The 23,465-nt window shown below is 42.3% G+C and overlaps 1 protein-coding gene across 1 annotated transcript in view; it reads right to left on the bottom strand.

Moving 5' to 3' along the window:
- Positions 1-23,465, bottom strand: part of LOC147014748 (metabotropic glutamate receptor 6-like) — an 817,753-nt gene that overhangs the window by 150,263 nt on the left and 644,025 nt on the right. Inside the window, exon 14 of the mRNA XM_085852974.1 lies at positions 4,444-4,571. Coding sequence (XP_085709100.1) covers positions 4,444-4,571 — 128 coding nt within the window. The remainder of the gene's footprint in view (positions 1-4,443; positions 4,572-23,465) is intronic.

Genomic DNA, 23,465 nt, shown 5'->3' with positions numbered 1-23,465 from the left:
AGGGGAATTCGGCAAGGTTGTCCCTTATCTGGAATCTTGTACTCTCTTTGCATCGAGCCCCTTTTGATTCGTTTACGCTCCTCTCATAGGATTTCCGGTGACTCTATCAGAAGAGCCCATTATTGTTTCGGCTTATGCTGATGATGTTTGTGTTGCTGTTCGCAACAACAATGATATTACTATGTTGTTTGAGTGTCTACATGTCCACTCTCAAGCAAGTACAACACAAATTAATTGGTCTAAATGTAAAGCAGTTTGGGTCGGCTGTACGCTACCCTCTGGCCTTCCAATTCCCCCTCTGAATTTGACATGGGTAAAAGAAGGTGTAAAATACCTAGGTGTTTATCTCAGTTTCCCTGGTTTTGTCAAAAGGAATTCGGATGGTTTGCTCCACAGAATTAACTAGAGGGGGAGCACTCGTTAGAGTGCAAAACCTCCGCCGCAAATACTGCTCGGTCACTCAAGTGAACCTGATATCCTATTCATTCAATTTGACGTCAACAGTGCTCACAGAGTTATAGTTTGCAACTTTCCCTTTTACTTTTAACTTTTACATACTCAATTCATTCGTCATAACTAGATTCCTTGAGACAGAAATTGATTTTACGTGGGTATATCCACCTGAAGTTCCAAAATCAGCTGCAATTATAATTTTGGCATGTTTTTTTTGTTGGAAATCACTTATAACATGTAGAAATGCAAAAAAAAAAAATCGAAATTTTATTGAAAAAAAATTTGCAAAACATTTTTTTCTCTAACAATTTTTTTTGGGGGGAGGGGGGGTTGGAAATCACTTAAAACATGTAGAAATGCAAAAAAAAAAAAATCGAAATTTTGTTGAAAAAAGTTGCAAAAATTTTTTTTCTCTAACAATTTTTTTTTGGGGGGGGGATTGGAAATCACTTAAAACATGTAGAAAAGCAAAAAAAAAAAAATTCAAATTTTTTTTTTCAAATTGGCCGCCATAGTGGCCATATTGGATTTTGGACCAAGTACAAAATCTCATGGCATGATCCTTGGACCAGACCTAACCCCCCGCCCCACCAAGTTTCGTCGAAATCCGTCGAGGAGTTTTTCCGTAATACTGTTCACAAACAAACAAACAAACAAACAAACAAACAAACAAACAAACAAACAGAAAGGGGTGAAAACAGTAACCTCCATCCATCTTCGATGGCGGAGGTTAACTAGAGGGGGAGCACTCGGTAGAGTGCAAGTGTGTGTGTGTGTGTGTGTGTGTGTGTGTGTGTGTGTGTGTGTGTGTGTGTGTGTGTGTGTGTGTGTGTGTGTGTGTGTGTGTGTGTGTGTGTGTGTGTGTGTGTGTGCTATAACTTGCTGGCCGATAACTAGAGGGGGAGCACTCGGTAGAGTGCAAAACCTCCGCCGCCAATACTGCTGAGTCACTTAAGTGAACCTGATATCCTATTCATTGTAGGTCAAAACGGATCAGACTCCACTGAACCACGATTGAATAAACTAAACGAGATCGACGCGCATGTAGAAATGCCCAAAAAATAAAATCGAAATTTTATTTTTTAAAAAGTTGCAAAACTTTTTTTTTCTCTAACAAATTTTTTTTGGGGGTTGGAAATCACTTAAAACATGTAGAAATGAAAAAAAAATTCAAATATTTTTCAAATAAAATCGATTTTTTTTTTTTTAAAGTTGTTAAATTTTCCAAGTTTTTTTTTTTTGGACCAAGTCCAAAATCTAATGCCATGATCCTTGGACCATACCTAACCCCCCCACCAAGTTTCATCGAAATCCGTCCAGGAGTTTTTCCGTAATACTGTTCACAAACAAACAGACAGGGGTGAAAACAGTAACCTCTATCCATCTTCGATGGCGGAGGTTAACAATAAACTGAATAGATGGAGAGAAATTTTGTCTATTTTGTGTTTCAGTGGTTGTGCCAAGGTCATTAACAACCTTTTGTTCTGATTCCCCCCCCCCCCTGCTATGGCATAAGATTATTGTCCTGCAGCCACCTGTAACATCGGTGTCATTGATCCAAAAATGTTTGCTTGAGTTCTTCTGGGATGACAAACATTGGCTTAAACCAGAGACGATTTGCCTTCCAGTGGGGGGGTCACGGACTTGTGGACATTCTTTGTCGGGTGATGGCCTTCCGGATCTCCACTGTTTGTCGTTTTATATTTCTGGAGGCCTTGCCCTGGAAATCTACTGCGAGCCTCATATTGAAACAAGCCGGCATGCTGGGCTACAACCGTGAACTCTTTTTCATGGAACTACAACATGTAGATGCCCTGTTGGTCTCTGACTTCTACCAAGATGTCCTGCACACCTGGCAGTTCATCTCAACAACTCGGCAAATGGAGACGTATAGCAGCAAAAGGTTCCTTCATGAACCCCTTTTCTAAAATGCTCTTTTTCCTGAAATTCCTCGCTCACGTACCTTCATGCAGCATTTTCGGGTGTTGGTGTGAGCACAACTTGAGACCTTCGTGGTTTCAATAGGAACAGCTGGTTCTCTGCAGGATATATTCAAGAAAAAACTGCAATCAGATCTTTGAGGAGTGTAGCCCAGGTACTACAGGAAGTCCTGCATGTTTTTAGGCACTTCGGCCTGAGCTTTACCGCTGACATTGGTGATCACCATACACCACCACAGATCTGTGCTAGCTATAACTTGCTAGCTGATAACTCCACAATATCTATTTTGCTATCCTCATCGCCACTCTCCAGTAAAGACAAAAAAGACTGTACCATTTGTGCCTTTAATTTGATTTCCCTCATTACGGCCTGCTTCATTTGGGGCTCGATGGAAAGAAAAACTGCCTTCTGAGCTTCCCTCCCATCCGCAATGGTCTGCGATGTATATTTCACCAATTGTTAAAAGGACTGGCGATATTACCTGGAGACTCGCCCATATGGTGCTGCCTTCCAATGTTTTACTACATCGGTTTAACGAAATTAACACAGAGGCGTGTCCTTTCTGTATGTTCTCTGAAGACCTTTTTTATGCATATGCAGATTGTGCAAGACTGACGTCTCTTTTTGAGTTATCACCGCAGTTACATAAAAAGGAAGAACTTTTCTTTCTCCACACGTTATTATTTTTATTTTTTTGAAATACCACTTGGTTGCAAAACGAACTCAGAGACCGCTATTGTCAATTTCCTGAATTCTATTGCAAAATTGGCAGTCTACAAGACAAGAAAAGCAAGGCTCCTTGCAAATGCTGATATTTTATGTGATGTAGTAGTAGCCTTTAAGGCTCTTGTCATGGCAAGGCTACATATGGGGTTCTCTTTTTGTCAAATGAAAGATGATTTGCAAACCTTTGTGCAAAAATGGTGTGTAAAGGGAGGTTTTTGTAAGGTTGATAATGGTATGTTGAATTCCTTATTACTGTCAAAGATGGGGGTTTTTTTCTCTTCGGTGTTGTTGGGTTGCACATGTTTAGAATTTTTGTGATTTCGTTATTATTTGTATGACTTGTATGAATTTCTTACCTTTATGAATAAAAGAGCTTCAAAAGTCTCAGTCAGTCAGTCTCTCTCTCTCTCTCTCTCTCTCTCTCTCTCTCTCTCTCTCTCTCTCTCTCTCTCTCTCTCTCTCTCTCTCTCTCTCTCTCTCTCTCTCTCTCTCTCTCTCTCTCTCTCTCTCTCTCTCTCTCTCTCTCTCTCTCTCTCTCTCTCTCTCTCTCTCTCTCTCTCTCTCTGGGTTGTGCCCAATTCTTGTCCCACTACCTCACTGCCAATTTGACCTTACTCTTCCATGAACCTCATGCTTGTATAATTTTTTTTGTAATTATAGTTGAAAATATTTTGGTTGATTTTGTAAAGTTTGAGGTCATGATTGAACTCATTTCTGTTTACATGGAAGGTTTGGGATTGTAGTTGTAAATGCCTGAGAAGTAATAGGGCTATCTCACATCCAGATTGAAAATGACTTGGTGCACTAAAGTTATCTTTCAATGTCAGTACAACTTTGGTATGAATTGCAGATTTTACCAAATGTTTGAGACTGACACTGATTTTTGTCCAAGGAGAGCTGAATGGGATTTTAATGGAAACCTGAACTTTGAAACCCATTTTCTAAGAACTTTTATCAAGTTTGACAGTCTAGTTTATGTCTCAATGACTGATATGGAAAGTTACAGATTCCAGTTCGAAATTCACAGCTTCAAAGTGGAAAGCTCGAGAGTCTAGATAATAGTCGATAGTGTTCAGATTTATGATGGAAGTACAAGGTTCATAACGAAAGAAAACTTTAACTTGTGGAAAGCATTTAGGCTTGAAGGACAAAAGTTATTAAAACCAAAAAAGCAAAACACTCAGACCCACAATGTAACAGAAACTGCAAAGCCACGTCAAATCGAAACATCTGCCATTGCAAGAGTTAAAACTTCCAAGAAACACAAAATATTATTTCTTCATTTATTTATTTAACTATATCTGCAGATTGTCTGAAACCTACATTGAGCTGGAGCTTCTCACTCCACTGCCCGACTCGACGGTAACCGTGGCCCATCTGGTACTGGAAGATGTCGTAGCGGCCAGGCGCATCACCATTTTCATTAAATCTTACTGGAGTGCCTGCACTGCCTGTCACACACAGATAAAATAAAAATTTAAATACTCATTTTCATTGCTGTCATCATCAGGCTATTTTCATGACAAATGATGATGATGATAAGACAATGTGTTAAATGTGAGAATATCAATTACACAGTTGGGAAGACATCATTTTGAAATAAATCAAAAGTTCACACATGCACAATGGCCTGCAAAAGTATTCACCCCCTTCCAATGATGCCAAATTCAGATGAATTATGAATTATGTAGAAACAATTTTTCCAAATGAACTTTGTTATTCATAACTGAAGAGATCAAACTAAACACTGTTATAGTTGAAGGAGGTTACATGTCAGGAATACCTGCATAAAACATGTACAAATCAAAATTCACTGGTTGTAAAGGCATTGATTCCTTGAGGTCAGTACTTGGTGGAAGCACCTTTTGCAGCAATGACTGCTATGAGTCTTCTTGTGTAGGTCTCTACCAGCTTTTCACAGTGAGATGGTGAAATCTTTGCCCATTCTTCACATGAAAATTTCTCTAGTTCTGCCAAGTTTGATGGGGATCATCGATGGTCTGCAATCTTATAAGTCTCGCCATCAATGTTCGTTTGGGTTCAAGTCAGGACTTTAACTGGACCACTCAAGAACATTTATTTTCATCTTATTCAGCCACTCCAGTGTGGCTTTAGCTTTGTGCTTCAGATCATTATCCTGCTGAAATGTGAATCTGCTACCCACTTTCAGATTCATGGCTGAATCAAGCAGGTTTCTTATATTTATTTATCAAGGATTCTCCTGTACTTTGCACCGTCCATTGTCCCTTTTATCCTGACAAGCTTGTCAGTCCCTACTGATGAAAAGCAGACCCATAACATGATGCTGCCACCACCATGATTGACAGTAGGGATGGTGTTGGCTGGGTGATGTGCAGTGTTAGGCTTACGCCAGATGTAACATTTAGTTTAGACCAAAAAGGTCAATATTTGTCTTGGCTGACCATAAAACATTTGTCCACATACCTGCAATATAATTAATATTTGTCTATCCATTGGGACCATACTCTGTACAGAATGTTGGTGCTGCCGAAGCAGTCTCCTGGGCTATTGGGCACAATCCTGGACGGGTCACCACTCTGATGCAGAGTATAATTAAGATGCTTTTTCACAAACTCCACACCAGCCTTTGGATGTTTTTTTCAGTAATGGCTTCTTTCTTGCCACCTGTCCATAGAGGCCAGCTTTGTGAAGGTAACGAGATATTGTTGATTTATGATCACTGACCCCCATCTCAGACATAGAACCTTGCAGATCTTTCAAAGTAATTGTTTGATTTACAGTGAAATCCTGAACCAGTTTCCTGCTTGCCTGGCTACTCAGTTTGGATGGGCGAACTGATCCGCATAGAGTCTGGGTGGTTTGATACATCTTCCCCTTCTTTATGATGGATTTCACTGTACTCAAGGGATAACAAGTGACTGAAATCTTTGTAGAACCCTCTGCTGAACAGTCCTTCTTCACCACTTTATGTCTGACTTCTTTGTCATGCTCCTTGGTCTTCATGTTTGCCTTGTTGGTTGACCAAGTCAGTTTCATCTTAAAACTCATTAAATACATGGGAGAACTTCATTTATAAATTAAACCACTGATTACATGAAGGTGAATCCTATTACACTTATTTTGTAAACTTTCAAACAAATAATTTGCTCCTGAAGTGATTTCAGGTTAATTAGGCAAAGGTTTTGAATACCTATGCAAATGAGAATCATCTGATTTTCACTGTTAATCTAACTTATTAACATTTTATCTGCATTTTTTTCACTTTATCACTTTGGAAGAGTTTGTGAAGACTACATTGTTACTGGATTCAAAGTGAGCACGGGATTCACGAGGCGGTTGCTCAGACCCGCCACTCGACCTCTGACCCTGAAGCCGCAAGCCACGGGTAACTCCGCGGCCTGACGGGTTGCTAAGCAACCTTAGATGCCGATTGGGACAACTAGCTCGAGCAGGGTCCTCATGCCCAACTTCGCGTTACCTTACCTGGTGAGCGAGTTATCTCAACTGGGGAACTGCACTCTCAACACCCCACCTCATCGACTTATTAAGTTATGGCTGAGTGAAACCGTAGGTGGGTGTAGGCTATCTCGTCTAGAGAATTCATGGGGTACAACTTCCCATCTATTTATTACATACATGCTCTGCCAAACCAATGAAGGAAAAGACGACCGGGCAGGTTTGAAGCAGTTTACCAAGTATAAAGCACATATTTACAGGCAGGCAAAGACACAGAAGAGCAGCAATTAACCATTAGCATGTAAAAGATCCCTTTACACAATCGTACTTTCACTACAACACAAGACAGGCATGCCACAATCATCCAGGAAAAGTAGAAAGGAAGAGTAAGCAGATAGAAGCAGTTTGAGGCTTCGGTGCGGCCTCTCGCTCACCCCACGGAAACAGGTGGGCTAGCGTTGATCCCAAAGTGGAGGGAAAGGAAGGAAGGAAATGCGGTGGTGTGTTGGTGCAATATCTAGAGAGGTGCAGCAAATGCAGTGTAAGCTTAAAGGAAAAGGTGGAAGTGCGAATCAGTGCCTCGCCCATCTGGGTAGAAGGTTAGTTGATTGCTCTTTTTGAATTGTTGAGGCTCTTTGTGCATCTCAAATAGACGAATTAGGGGTTCTGAGAGAAAGAAAGGAAAGAATGTGTGAGTCAGTATTGAACTGCTGCTCGCCAAGGACCTCACCCCATCCTCGTCTCACCCCAGTGCAGTTTTTTTTTTTTGTATACCTTGTCGAGGCTCGTGTGAGAGCTAACGCACAATGCACAGCAAGGGAGCATGAGACAAGAGGGGCGGGAGTGGGAGGGACAAAACATTGCGGAACAGAGACATTAGGAGATCTGTGGAAGGGAGAGGGATGGGATGGGGAACATGGGGAATACAAAATGGACACTACAGGGACTTTCAGGAAGGAAAGCAGGGAATTTGAAGGAGGTGAGTTTGGGTGTTTTATCGGGGGTAGAAAAGATCGAGGATTTGGATGGGGGATGATAAGAGGTGGTGGTGAACAGCTGTTTTGAAAACGTGGAGGGAAGAATGGGAAAGAATAGAGTGAGGGAGTTTATTCCAAAGGCGGGAAAAAAGAGGAATGAAAGAGTGAAGGTGAGCAGTGATTCGTGATTTTGGTAGTTTTACCAGAAGGGGGTTGTTGGCGGACCTTGAGCGCCCTGTGGAAATGTGGTGGGGACAAATCGCAGAGAGAGCAGGGGGGGCAAGGCTGGTGAGGAAACGGTAAAAGACAGAAAGACCACCGACCAACCTGCGGTGATTGAGCGAGAGGCCCAAAGACTCAGCCTCATTGCGGGAGATGCCGATGATCCTAAATGCCCTGGATTTTACAGTGTGAAGCTGAGAAAGGTGGGAGGCAGGAGCACCAGCCCATAGGGGAGAGCAGTACTCCGTCAGGCTATGGACAAAAGCTTTGTAAGTGGTCAGGAGCTCAGGAGGGCTGAGGAAGGACTTTGCACGATGGAGGATTCCCAGTCGGCGACTGGCTTTGGAGGCGAGGTTTGAAAAGTGGCTTTCCCAGGAAAGGTCATGGCAGATAGTGAGACCCAGAAGCTTGAAAGAAAAGACTTCTTCCAGAGGATTGTTGAGAAAGTGGATGGGGGGGTTTTCTAAACGGTCCTTTCGAAGAGACATAGTGAGAGTGTGAGATTTGTCCAGATTGAAAGACATGTTCCATGTGTTGGACCAGTTTGTGATTTTATCCAGACCTGCATTGAGCGAAGAAGCTGCTGCTTGCCGGCCTGAGGGATGACCAATGGTACGGTAGAGGGTGGAGTCATCAGCAAAGAGATATAGAGGATTTTCCAGAGTCGGAGAGATCATTGATGAAAACCAGAAAAAGAACAGGGCCCAGAACGCTACATTTAGGAACTCCAGCCTGGAGAGGAAGAGGGGATGAAAGAACTCCATTTAGGGCCACACGTTTGTCTCAGCCCAGCACAGTCTCTTGGCATGAACAGGCAGACAGAAAATGAAAAATTACTCGAGTGACGCTTGGTGAAATGGAATGGCACGTGGTCGAGCACATACCTCCATTAGGCTGAACAGTTTACATATTGTATCCCACTGATAGGCCGGATCTGAATCCAGACCTTACCCAAAATCGAATCGGCTTGTTCTTGTTACCTAGCCAACTCATCCACCTAGTTTTGTCATAAAGAGGTATACGACTTTTCGAGATATCACGCTATACATCGTTTTTGACCCCATCTCTCAATGGTGAAGAATCACTTAAAAATTTTTCTCGTATCTGGATCCGGATTCGAATCTTCACCAAAATTGAATCAATTAGTCCTTTTCACATACCCAACCGGTTCACAAACTTTCTGTGGAATCCATCCATAACCTTTTGAGATATTGTGCTATATATTGTTGTTGGCACTATCTCTCAATGGTGAAATCCAGATTCAGATCTTTACCAAAATCGAACGAATTAGTCCTTTTGAAACACCCAACCTGTCCACAAAGTTTCATCCGAATTTGTCCACGACTTTCTGAGATATCATGCAATATCGTTTTTAGCCCCATCTCTCAATGGTGAAGAATCCGTTTAAAAAATAAATAATTGTCGTATCCAGATCTAGATTCGGATCCACCAAAATTGAATCAATTCTTCCGAGTGCCACTCCCAACCTGTCCACCAAGTTTCGTGTGAATCCATCCATAAGGTTTTGAGATATTGTGCTATGTATCGTTGTTGGCCCCATCTCTCAATGGAGACGAATCACTTAAAAAATGCTCAGATCCAGATCCGGATTCAGATCTTCACCAAAAATGAAGCGTTGGTGTCCTTGGCCTAAATGTTGCACTTCCCACCTTCGAGCTGAGGTTGCCAACCGCTGCCACACACCCCCACCTGAAACTGCACACGTTCTCCCAAAAATGATTTTGTTGTATTAACCCTACATGTTTCTGTTTGTTAATTACCTGCATGTTACTGTGTGTTCCTAGTTACCTTCGCAAACTTCATTTGACGAAGGTATTGTATTGACCCCTGTGTATTTATTTATTGGTAAATATGTGTGCGGACAACATTGCGCAAAAACTGCTGGACCGATTTGCATGAAATTTTCAGAGATGATGTGCAGTTACTCAAGGACGCCAGGCGAAGCTTTTGGGAGCGATCGGATCAAAGGTCAAGGTCAAGGTCACAAAAAGGTCAAAATCGTTTTTTTGCGATTAAAGTGTCAATTTTGTTCCGATTTACATAAAATTAAGTCCAAAATGTTCAGTATTCAAATCCCGATCCAGTGATATAGCGTATGGTATAGTGTTTGCAACCCTAGTTAGTCTGTGGAAGTCAAAGTTCAAGGGAGTCACCAAAATGGAGTTGTTGATTGGGAAGCGTTGTGGACAACATTACACAAAAACCACTTCGCAGATTGTCATGAAATTTTGTGGATGTGTTTGGCATCACGAGAGGACAAATCGATTAGATTTTGGGAGTGATCAGATCAAAGGTTAAGGTCAAGGTCACAAAAAGGTTAAAATCGTTTTTTCGCGATTAAATTGTCAATTTTGTTTTGATTTACAGCAAATTAACTCCAAAATGTTCAAAATTAAATTCCCCATCCTCTAATATGACACATGGTATAGTACTTTTGTCACCCAAGGCAGCGGTTGGGGGTCAAAGGTCAAGGGGGTCACACAAATTCACATTTATATCGGAAAGCGTTGTGGACAACTTAACGCAAAAAAACAAAACGCAGAGAGGCTTTAATTGTTTTGGATTTGTTTGGCATCATGAAAGGACAAATCCATTAGATTTTGGGAATGATCGGATCAAAGGTCAAGATCACAAAAAGGTCAACATCGTTTTTTCATGATGAAAACGGTTAATATGTTTCCGATTCACGTCAAATTAACTCCAAATTGTTCAGTGTTCAATTCCCCATCTTCTGAAATGACACAAGGTATAGTACTATTGTCACCCTAGGTAGCGGTTGTGGTTCAAAGGTCATGGGGGTCACAAAATGCATATTTGTATTGAGATGCGTTGTGGACAACTTAATACAAAGGTAACTAGTGGCTGCGGCGAAGGTATGCGCTCTACGAGTGCCCGTTCTAGTTCGGTTTTGTTTCAAGAATTGTGCTATTTTGTGAGTTTTCGTTGACCTTGTCTTACCGAGTGCTTGAGGCCTACCCATCGTTCCCCTCGGTGTACGATCATGTTTATTTGTATTTTCTCCCCATTACCTTCAATTTCTATCTTCCCCACTTTCCCAACATCCCCCCCAACTAAACACTATTTCTTGTCTTAAATTAAAAAAAAACCTTTCTCCTTGCACACTCACAAGTCTCGATCTTCTTCTTCTTCCTCATCCTCCTCTTCTTCTTCCTCCTGCCAGCACACCATCTTTATTATACTGAGCTGACCCTCTCTCGCCATTACTTTGAAGATTTCTTCCGATCTACAACCTTCCATTCCCGAATCTTACCTGTTCTTCAAAAATACATCAAAAAATAATAATCTTCCTTGTATCCTTTCGATCTCTACACCTCCTCTAACCACATGTCTCTCTCTTCTTTTCCTGGTACTTTTCATCGACCCAGCAGCTTTACACTGCATTTACCGTTTCAAATTCACCACACACTTCCACGATTTTACTTCAACCTTCCCTTTTGCAAATGTTATGCAATCCTTATTTAAAATAAATAATTTCACTTTTGACTATACACCTCCCAGAGCCAAGTGCTTCTCCCATAACCACATGATCTGTTTAGACCCCCTGCGTTTACCGATCCAAATTCACCTCACGATTTTTTCTACAACACTTCCATGACCTAATCTGATGAAAACGCTCTCAAACAATAATAAAAACGATCTCTTATAGTGCTTCATCTTCCTTTTTCACACATGTGGTACTCTTTACTGTATCATAATGCACGACCCTTCTACTATTTAAACAGACTGCTCTCAATTAGACCTTTTCTTCATACCTTGCCGAAAAATCCAACTGTTACAGCGTTTCTTCTCTCCATTCTCTGAATTCGCCTTTATTGCATCCATCAAGAAACGTGTTTAATCACATCTCTGACCGAAAACTTTTTAAAAAACCCCAGTTTGCTCTGAATGTTCGCTTTCCATCAACCATTCTTTTTTCATTCAGTGCCAACTCACCCCTCTCACCCCTCACTCTCAAAGCAACCATCACACTCTTCTCCCTCCAAACCTCCCTCTCACCTCTCTCAAAAACTCCCCTCTCACCTTTCTCCAACCTCACCCTCACTCATCCTTCTCAAAGTTGCCTCCCCTCTCATCCACACAGCTGCCTCCTTCCACTGCCCTCTGAACCTCCATCTCTTCACTCCAGCTCCACAAATCCTCAACTGCCTTCTCCCCCTCTCTTGTCCCCCCTCTCCACCAGAACCACAGAGCCTTTTCTCCACCTCATCCGGACCCTCCCCTAGCTATTCTGCAATTCCCAACACTCTCTCAACAACCCTCCTTCCCTCCCCCCCTCGTCCCTTGTCCTACCCTCCCCCTCCCCTCCCACCACCTGCACCCAAATCCTCCTCCCCTCCCTCTTCATTAACAGTGTGAACCTCAAATATCCGGGGCCTTCACTCAAACCTTTCAGATCTCTCCATCCTGGCTGCCACTGACAAACCAGACATAATCTGCCTAACAGATAGTTTCCTCCCCCAAGACGTGTCTGACTCCCAAGTATCTCTCCCTAATTACTCCCTCCTCCGGTATGACAGACCTGAGCCTCCTCCTGGTGGAAGAGTTGCTCTCTTCATCAAAGACTCTATTCCTCACTCCATGCACTGCTCTCACTCCCTCACACCCCCAGGAATACCTCTGGCTACGGCTTCCCCTCCACTTCCACCACATGTTTGTATGTGTACTGTAACATCCACCAAACAGTGATGACTCCATTTACACCTCACGATCCGAAAACATGGATCAACTTCTATCTTCTCATCCAAACTCTCTCTCTTCCTCATATGTGGCGACTTCAATTGTCATCATGCCAGTTGGCTCGGTGTGGGTACCTCTCTCACCTGTCATGGCACTTCAGCAAAAGCCTTCTGTGACTCATTGGGACTGACTCAATCGGTCAACTTCCCGACCCGGATCTCAACCAATGGTACTCCATCTCTTCTGGATCTGATTTTGACAAAATTCCCTGACAATATCTGCTGCTCTTCCTCCACTCCAATCGGTTCTTCTGACCACGTCCTTGTCAAAGTGGACATCTCTCTGGCTGTCATCAGAGAACCACCTCACCGCCGTCGAGTCTGGCATTTCACTCAAGCTGACTGGCAGGGTCTCCAAGCAGCCATCAAACTTCTAGACTGGTCTCCTATCGTTACTTTCTCCAACATCAACTCATCCTGGGAATTCTTTCAAAGAAACTTCCCTCCCTCATGCACAGATCTATCCCCTCTCGTCTTCAGTTGTCCGACCCTTCCTCCCACCCTTGGTTCACTGAAGCTTGTGGCAAGGCAGTTGTCCTGAAACAACTTGCCTTTGCCTCATGGAAAGCAAACCTAACTGAGGGTAATCTCAGTTCCTTCCATAAACCTCGGAACAAGTGTGTATCTACCCTCAGGAGAGCCAGAAAACAACATCTTTCAAAGCTCAAGTCTGAACTTTCAAACCTCTCTTCCTCCTCAAAATCCTGGTGGTATCTAATCAAATCTGTTTCTGGTGTATGTTCCCCTTCCATCCCCTCCCTTACCTCAAATGGCCGCACTGCTGATACCCCACGTGAAAAGGCTGAATGCCTAAACTCGGTGTTTGCATATAAATCTTGTGTCCGCAACCCATTGCATTCTCTACCCACCTTACCCAGTCACACCCAACTGTCCCGGATTCTGTGTCCTTTTCTCCTGACAAGGTGGAGAGCTTGCTGTCAAACCTCGACTCAGATTCTGCAACTGGTCCAGACGGCATCAGCCCACGTGTCCTAAAAACCTGCTCTTCTGGTCTTGCTCACCCTCTCATTTGCCTCTCATTGAGCAAATGAGAGGGTTCTATTCACCCTCTCATTTGCTCAAGGTCATCTGCCATCTGCTTGGAAATCAGCAAACATTACTGCCCTGCATAAAAAAGGTGCAAAAACAGATCTCTGCAACCACAGAACAATCAGCCTTATCCAAATCATGAGCAAGGTTATGGAATCCATCAACGCTTCTGACATTAAATCCTTCCTCTTCTCCAATGGCTTGATTTCTGATCATCAATTTGGTTTCAGACCAGATCACTCCACCCTGGATATGCTGCTTCTGCTCTCCCAACAATGGATGGAGGTCCTCGATGCCGGACATGAAATCCGAGCCGTATCCCTGGACATATCACGTGCTTTTGACACGGTCTGGCACCCTGCCCTGCTCACCAAACTCTCTTCCTATGGTATCCAAGGCCATCTCCACTCATGGCTCGCAGACTTCCTCTCCAGTCACAGTCATCGTGTGGCCCTAAATGGAGTTCTTTCATCCCCCCCCTTCCTGTCCAGGCTGGAGTTCCTCAATGAAGCGTTCTGGGCCCTGTTCTTTTTCTGGTTTTCATCAATGATCTCTCCCACTCTCTGGAAAATCCTCTATATCTCTTTGCTGATTACTCCATCCTCTGCCGTACTATCGGTTATCCCTCAGACCAGACAGCAGCAGCTTCTTCATTCACTGCAGATCTGGATAAAATCACAAACTGGTCCAACACGTGGAACATGTCTTTCAATCGAGACAAATCTCACACTCTCACTATGTTTCTCCGAAAGGATCGTTTAGAACCCCCCCCCCTCCACTTTCTCAACAATCCTCTGGAAGAAGTCCTTTCTTTCAAGCTTCTGGGCCTCACGATATGCCATGACCTTTCCTAGGAAAGCCACATTTCAAACCTCGCCTCCAAAGCCAGTCGCCAATTGGGAATCCTCTGTCGTGCAAAGTCCTTCCTCAGCCCACCTGAGCTCCTGACCACTTACGAAGCTTTCGTCGGCATCCTGATGGAGGACTGCTCTCCCCTCTGGGCTGGTGCTCCTGCCTCCCACCTTTCTCGGCTTCACGCTGTGGAAACCAAGGCATTTCGGATCATTGGCATCTCCCGCAATGAGGCCGAGTCTTTGGGCCTCTCACTGTCACCGCAGGCTGTTCGGTGGTCTTTCTGTCTTCTACCGTCTCCTCTCCAGCCTCGCCCCCCCTGCTCTCTCTGCGATTTGTCCCCACCACATTTTTGCAGTGCACTCAAGGTCCGCCAACAACCCCCTTCTGGTAAAACTACCAAAATAACGAATCACTGCTCACCTTCACTCTTTCATTCCTCTTTTTTCCCGCCTTTGGAATAAATTCCCCCACTCTATTCAATCCCATTCTTCCCTCCAGGCCTTCAAAACAGCTGTTCACCACCACCTCTTATCATCCCCCATCCAAATCCTCGATCTTTTCTACCCCCGATAATCCTGGTGTATTAATCCACCTCCTTCAAATTCCCTGCTTTCCTTCCTGAAAGTCCCTGTGATGTCCATCTTGTACTCCCCATGTTCCCCGCCCCATCCCTCTCCCTTCCACAGATCTCCTAATGTCTCTGTTCCCCACCGTTTCGTCCTTTCCACTCCCGCCCCTCTTGTCTCATGCCCCCCTTGCTGTGCATCATGTGTTAGCTCTCACACGAGCCTCGACAAGGTATACAAAAAAAAAACCCTCAGTATTTTTGGTTCCATTTTCCTTTCACCTGTGCAACGTCTTTATAAGTCAATCATCTCCTGATTTTCTCTCCAAGCCTTCAATTGTGCTACCCACAAGCATCTCATGGTCTCTCCCATTTCTGCTAAGGCCATTATCACTTTCGCCTGCATCTCCTCCCCTCATGTTGTGTTGAATCTGCCCAATCTTTCATCGCTGTTTCCCCTTCACCCCACTCCATCTGTTGACCATTCACCCTCTATCTTTTCTGCACTTGCATAAATTGAAACATCTGCATGTATGAAAAAAAAAGGGAGTACATACCTTCACGCAACTATCATTACCTCCACCACCAAAGGTGGACGGAGGTTATGCTTTCACCCCTGTCTGTCTCTGTTGGTTTGTTTGTCTGGGAGCAGAATATCTTAAAAAGTGATGGACTGATTCATACAAAACTTGGTGGACAGGTTGGGTGTGTGTGACAAAGACGAATTGATTCTATGTTGGTGACGATCTTGATCTCGAAATGGACACTACATTTATTTCAGTGATTCTTCAGCATTGAGAGATGGGGCCCAAAAACGATATGTAGCATGATATTTCAAAAAGTTGTGGACGGATTCAGATGAAACTTGGTGAATGATTTGGGTCGGTGAGAAGAACAAGCTGATTATATTTTGGTGTGTGACAAGGATGAATGGTCTGGATACATATCCGGCCTACAGTATTCCGCATGCAGATCTGGCCTACAGTATTATTGGGATACAAAATGTAAACTGTTCAGCCTGGCAGAGGTATGCACTCGTCTGAGTGCCGTTCAGGTTGAACGTGCACTTCCTCAATCAATCTCAGTCCTCCATACTCATCCAATGTTTCTAATTCTTAAAATACACGGCACAATTTACTTTGCATCTACAATCTTCATCAATGATTCTCTACGACTCCAAATACGTGATGTTGTTGTCTCCACATGGTTTTCTTTTACAACAAATGACTGTTTCCCAAGAATCATTGTTTCAAACCACAATACTGTATATTCCAATCAAGCAGCGACAACAGCTGTTGAACTTCGTGGTGAATTTTGGTTGATGGTAAACGCCTCCTCCGTAGCTGAATATGCTGAACACTCCAATTGACCAAAGCGACCTCAACTTGTTTGTAAAATGAATTGATTTGTTGTTGATGTTATAACAATGGGTTTTTTTTTGTTTACTCACTTACCACATCATGATTCCATGGTGGTCAGTAATTGTCAGAATTGTTGTTGATCGGGTTGAAACGAAATTGTTTTCTGCTACCATATGGCTTTATATATCCACAATAGGATGTCTGAATAATTACATTCTTCAGACAGAACCACATACGATGCTTGTACACACAGAACATTTTTCTAATGATTACATGATAATACATTTCAATGGCCTCCATATGCACGACCTTCTCTACCAAACGCTTCACAAAAAGGTTTTTTTTTCTTACATCAGAAGTCATCTGCAGGATCTTGGTGACAGTCAGCCAAGGTGAAATTTACATCAACAATGTTTTGATCAAACGTGCTTTGTAACCTTAAAGTGGAGGTAAAACGACCTTGATTTTTCCACCGGGCCAGTAGGATGTTGACGGCATGAGAAGACCATGATGGGAGTGGAAGCAAATGGTTTGGTACAGCAGGAACCTTGACCGACTTACGCCATTCTGGGGCTCGAGGTGTTTTCACCTTTCGCCTTTATCTCCATTCTTTCCACGTGTTCATTTTGCAGCAAACTCTGAGTACAGCACCTGCTTCCTGCCGTTTGCATCGCACTTGGACACACAGAGTACAATTAATGTAGAAATGATTTCCTGAACAGTCATGCAGCGAATTCCTCTGCAGTTATTAATTTCACAAATGAAGTGCAATATTATTCATTTACGGATGTTGTCGTTTCGTATGCAGCCTGTGGCTGTTGGTCGCATCATCTTCTGGAAGTGCAGCTGTGCTGCTGATGCAGTGTCCCTGTCACAAGTAAGCTGGATGTCTAAACAATTGCATTCATCAGCACGACAGGGGCTCCAACTCCAGATCTCAAGCCAGCCACCTCAACCGTCAAGCCAACACCATGCTTCACTTATGGATGAGATATACCTATTACACAGAACACCCAAAGATGGAAGATAGGATTGAGTGGAGTTCAGAAAAAGAAATGGGGGAAATATTGTGAAAGTAACCAGACTTGTTGGCGTAATGGTGATTTGGTCCACTCTGAATGTGGGACGTTGGTGGTTCGAACCCTGTCCGAGTCATAGCAAAGACTTTAAAAATGGTTTGTGCTGCTTCCTTGGTTGATGTCCAGCATTTAAAAGCAGAAAGCACCAACAAACAACGCTGGGAGGGCAATGGCAAACTACCAGTATAACACTTGCCAAGAAACTGATTCAGCAGCATCAATGTCCTGTATAGAGTATGGTACATCAAAATCAAAGGAATTACTGTAGTCTGTGGTTCTTTTATTACCATCTACAATACCTACAACTTCTCTGCATTGAACCACTGGGCTCCAGCAAAGGAATAAGTCAGTCGTTCTTCCTTGGATAACATCCACAATGATGACCCAGCTTAATCGATGCTCGATCATTCAGGCCAAAACCAAGAATGGATTTCAGTTTCTTCTTCTTTAGACATTTAACACTTTGGTAACGCTTCGTTTTTTAAAATATTTTTTGCTGAAGATAACAATGTAATCACTTAAACTGAGCATTTTGACGTGATATAAAATATGTTAGTAAAAATTTATTCTTTCAGGGGCAGGTGTTTCAAGTCTTTCAAAAATCATTTTTGGAATCTTATCTCTCAATGTATATTTTTTACAATAATCATTATATATATATATATATATATATATATATATATATATATATATATATATATATATATATGTATATATATATATATATATATATATATATATATATATATATATATATATATATATATACATATATATACATATACACATATATATATATATATATATATATATATATATATATATATATATATATATATATATATATATATATATATATATATATATATATATATATATATATATATATATATATATATATATATATATATATATATATATATATATATATATATATATATATATATATATATATATATATATATATAGCCGAAAGAAGAAGAAGAAGATATATATATGTATATATATATATATATATATATATATATATATATATATATATATATATATATATATATATATATATATATATATATATATATACAAATACATATATACATATACATATCCATATACATATACATATATACATATACATATCCATATATACATATACATATCCATATACATATACATATATACATATACATATCCATATATACATATACATATCCATATACATACACACACACACACACACACACATACACGAAAAATCTAGCTACCCACTGACTCACTGACTGATATTAATGATCGGTACCTTCCGGGTGACGTAGAAAGCTGAAAATTTGCATGCCATTGAACATAGAAGCTGGCATACTGGAAAAATTCACAGATTCGCTGGACAACATCCAAAAATGAAAATATAAATAAATGAAACAAAAATAAATGAAAAAAATACAGGTGAGTGACCCGAGACAATGGGGAAGCATGGTAATTTTGTATGCCGACAGGCATTGAAGGCGATACAACAGGAAAAAAAAATCACAGAACCATTGGAAAGCATCTGCAAATGAAAATATAAATAAATGCAAAAAAAATAAATGAAAATAAATTAAATGACAAGTCTGGAGACGGCGATGGCTCACAAGCAATGTACACAGTTCGCCTTTTTTTTTTGGACCTTCGAGGGGACGCCACAGGCAAACTGGCGGGAATCGGGAAAAACGTAAATGATGAAAGTTGTTAGTAATCGAAGAGCACTACAAATCGACCACGAATTGCAAAATCCTAAACGCAGTTTGCCTTTTTTATTTTTTAATGGCGGGAATTGAGAAAAACGTAAATGATGAAAGTTGTCGTACTCGAAGAGCACTACTTGCATACCAACTTTCATTCGAAGCAGTTGAAAACCCAAGGAGCTCGATGCCCAATTTATTGATTTTTTTGACATTTTCTAAGTTTGTGACCTTGTGATCTTGACCTTGGGACAAAAATGAAAAATCGAGCTCTGTGGGGCTATGCAGGTGCCATTGGGCTAACCAAATACTGAAACCCCTGCCAGATTTGACAAACCCCCTCGGAGAAGATGTAACTTGAAACCGGCTACCCCCTAAAAACACGTTTTTTGGGCGTGGCTCCGCCCATAATGGGCGCAGCATGCCCATTCTCAGGAAAACAGAATTAAATCATGACATAAACCTCCCACCAAAATTTTATCAGGATCGGATCAAAACCCACGGAGCTATGCTCGGGACAGACAGACCGACATACACCAATAACGAATATAGTGGTCACTTACTGACTCGTGAACCAAAAAAGCAACTACAGGTGAGCGACCCGAGACAATGGGGAAGCACAGTTCATTTGCTTACACAATGTGGAAGCACACCCTGCATATACTGTGTATATATATACAAAAGAAAAGGTATATAAACACAAATTGCATTGTTTGCACTTCCAAAAACCTTCAGTTTCGCAGTATTTTCCTTGTATGCTGTCTCAAGCAATCAAATTTGTGAGTCGCACTCTCAGGGTGGGGGAACTTCGACATTCTTCTATCTTCTTCTTCCAATAAAGAGTTTCCAATACAGTCCCATGTCCAAGTTCCAATAAAGTGAAACGTCTTTTTTCTCAAGACCGCGCAGGGTAAGGTATTCTATGGAGTCAACTTTTCCTTGTGCCATTTTATCACCATAATGCTGATAAAAACTACATTGTTAAAACTATGATAGAAACGATGTATTTCTGCGTTTAGCTGTAGAACTTGCAAGTATAAGTGCGGTAAGGTATCATTAGCAGTTCGCACTTTGAACATTCTACTTTGTACACGTTGCTTTTAAGTTCAGCACTTATTACAGCTGTGGAAAGATGAATAGTGTAAATTATAACTGTATGGAGAATCACATTATTTATTCAGCTATCAGAAGGCCGTGGTAAAAGAGTTTGGTACATCCAAATCAAAAAATTGAGACTGAAACAAAAAAAATCAAAAAAATGAAATTTTTGGACTGAAATAAAACACCATGATGTGGAAAGGTGAAAAAAAGAAAGAAAAAAGGAAGCCTTTTATTAATTATTGCACTGTGTGAAGAGATCAAAAAGAGGAGGTTATATATTTCTTAACAAAGAAATTTTTTGGGGGGGAGTGATCAAGGCAGCGATCTGTTGCTTATACACCACTCGCCCTCAAGTTTTTGTCCATCCATCCATCCAATGGGACAATACTCTGTGCAGAGCGTTGGTGCTGACTAAGCAGTTTCCTTGGCTATTGGGCACAATCCTGGACGGGTCGCCACTCCGACACAGGATGCCAGCATGCTGGCACTCACTTTGCCGACCTCGGAAGGATGACGGGCCGAGTTAACCCCACCTGGTATTAATTCAACAGCTGAGTGGGATTTGAACTCAGGACCCTAGGGATCCCAAGCCCACCACCCTCACCATTAAGCCAACACCAGGCATAAATTTTTGTCCAATTTATAAAAATTGCAATTTTCCCTGAGGTTTGGATTAATTTGAAGCAACTTTTGATAAATAATTTTTCTCCCCAAGGAGCATTTCCATGTTTCAGACAGACAGACTTGTGTTTGCATAATCACATGATATACCAAGGTTGTGTTCCATTGATAGCCAGCTCGCCAAGTAGCTTAAGCACTCAAGCAAGAATTCCAATGAAAACGGTTCATAAGGAACGGCAGGCTTGGCAAGCGACAGCGGGCTGATTGGTAATGGAACACACCTCCAGTGGATCACAGGTCTTGTGATCTGTCCTGCCGGGAGAGAGGAGAGAGGGATGAAGTTCCCACACCCACCAGCCTTTCTGTCAATGCCGGGGAACCACCTGTCCCATGGAAACAATGGCTTTTAATATACCTTGTTGCAAGTGGCCTTGACGAAGAGAGAGTGACCACGGCTTGGAGAAGAGCCATTCTTATCCATTGCTTTGGACAAGAGGACTAACGGATATTTGCAATGCCAGACGCTGATCGATAACTATGATGATTACTCATATCACGTTGGAGGTACATTTTGTTTTGAAACAAAACACCATGATGGAAAGGTACAGATTCGTTCAGCATGGGCGGAGACCAGAGGAGACAACTCTTGAGTGCATTGGCGGAATACATGAACTGGTAGTTTAGTTACATGTAATTTTGGAGCTCTCACGAACGAATTCATTCGAGATCAGTTAATAGAGAAAGCATCAATTCCCAGAGTATGTGAGCATATTTTAATGGAACCAGATGTACTGACATTAGAGAGAGCTTGTACATTATCCGCTCAGATCGAGCAAGCTATCAATGAGTGTAAATCCATACAGAAAACTGAACACCCAGGATTAGCAATTGCTATTCAAGAAAAGCAGCAATGGGTAAAATAGTATACAGAACGACATCATAGATGGAGACCCTCGACCCTAAACGAAGGTGAATGGGTCAGAACTAAATGAACAATTTGTAAGCACAAATTGGCATCGTCTCGATCACATTCAGGACACTTCATTTTTTTTTTTTGTAAACATTCTCGAGGCTCGTATGAGAGCAAACACACAACACACAGCAAGGGGGGCATGAGACAAGAGGGGCGGGAGAGGGAAATACAAAACAGTGGGGAACAGAGACATAAGGAGATCTGTGGAAGGGAGAGGGATGGGGCAGGCAACACAGTGTATGACAAGATGGACATTACAGGAACTTCACAAAGGAATGCCGGGAATTTGAAGGAGGGAGGTTTGGGGTGGATTGACGGGGGTAGAAAAGATTGAGGTTTTGGATGGGGGAAGATTTTTAGGTGGTGGTGAACAGGTGTTTTGAAGGCCTGGAGAGAAGAATGGGATTGAAGAGAGTGAGGGAGTTTATTCCAAAGGCAGGAAAAAAGAGGAATGAAAGAGTGAAGATGAGCAGTAATTCGTGGCTTTGGTAGTTTACCAGAAGGGGGATGTTGGCGGACCTTGAGCGCCCTGCGGAAATATGGGGGGTGGGGTGGGGGGGACATATCACAGACAGAGCAGGGATGGGGGGTAAGACTGGAGAGGAGACGGTCGAAGACAAAAAGACCACCGACCTGCCTGCGGTGAGAGAGTGAGAGGCCCAAAGACTCAGCCTCACCCTGGGAGATACTAATGATCCAAAATGCCTTGGTTTCCACAGTGTGAAGTCGAGAAAGGTGAGAGGCAAGAGCACCAGCCCAGAGAGGAGAGCAATACTCCATCAGGCTGTGGATGAAAGTTTTGTATGTGGTCAGGAGCTCAGGTGGGCCGAGGAAGGACTTGGCACGACGGAGGATTCCCGAACTGGCTTTGGAGGCCAGGTTGGAAATGTGGCTTTCCCAGGAAAGATCATGGCAGATGGTGAGACCCAGAAGCTTGAATGAAAGGACTTCTTCCAGAGGATTGTTGAGAAAGTGGATTGGGGGTTTTTCCAAACGGTCCTTTCTGAGAGACAAAGTGAGTGTGAGATTTGTCCGGATTGAAAGACATGTTCCACGTGTTGGACCAGTTTGTGATTACATCCAGATCTGCAGAGAGTGAATAAGCTGTGGCTTGCCGGTCTGAGGGATGACAGATGTTACGGCAGAGGGTGGAGTCATTAGCAACGAGGAAAAGGGGATTTTCCAGAGAGTCCGAGAGATCATTGATGAAAACCAGAAAAAGAACAGGGCCCAGAACGCTTCCTTGAAGAACTCCAGCCTGGACAGGAAGAGGGGATGAAAGAACTGCATTTAGGGCCACACGATGACTGCGACTGGAGAGGAAGTCTGCGAGCCATGAGTGGAGATGACCTTGGATACCATAGGAAGAGAGTTTGGTGAGCAGGGCAGGGTGCCAGACCATGTAAAAAGCAAGCAATATATTGAGGGATAAGGCTCTGATTTAATGTCTGGCATTTTGTACCTCCATCCATTGTTGGGAGAGCAGAAGCGTCATATCCAGGGTCGAGTGACCCAGTCTGAAGCCAAATTTATAATCAGAAATCAATTCATTGGAGAAGAGGAAAAGCCAAGCTGAAATTTGCAAAATTGCTTTGCAAAGCCGGTCT

The sequence above is a fragment of the Eptatretus burgeri genome, chromosome 13 (genome assembly GCF_056783735.1).
Source record: "Eptatretus burgeri isolate ZD-2024b chromosome 13, Ebu_testis_v1, whole genome shotgun sequence".
Taxonomy (NCBI): Eukaryota; Metazoa; Chordata; class Myxini; order Myxiniformes; family Myxinidae; genus Eptatretus; species Eptatretus burgeri.
Note: the sequence above shows the minus strand (reverse complement) of the source record. Positions and strands in the feature narration are given on the sequence as shown.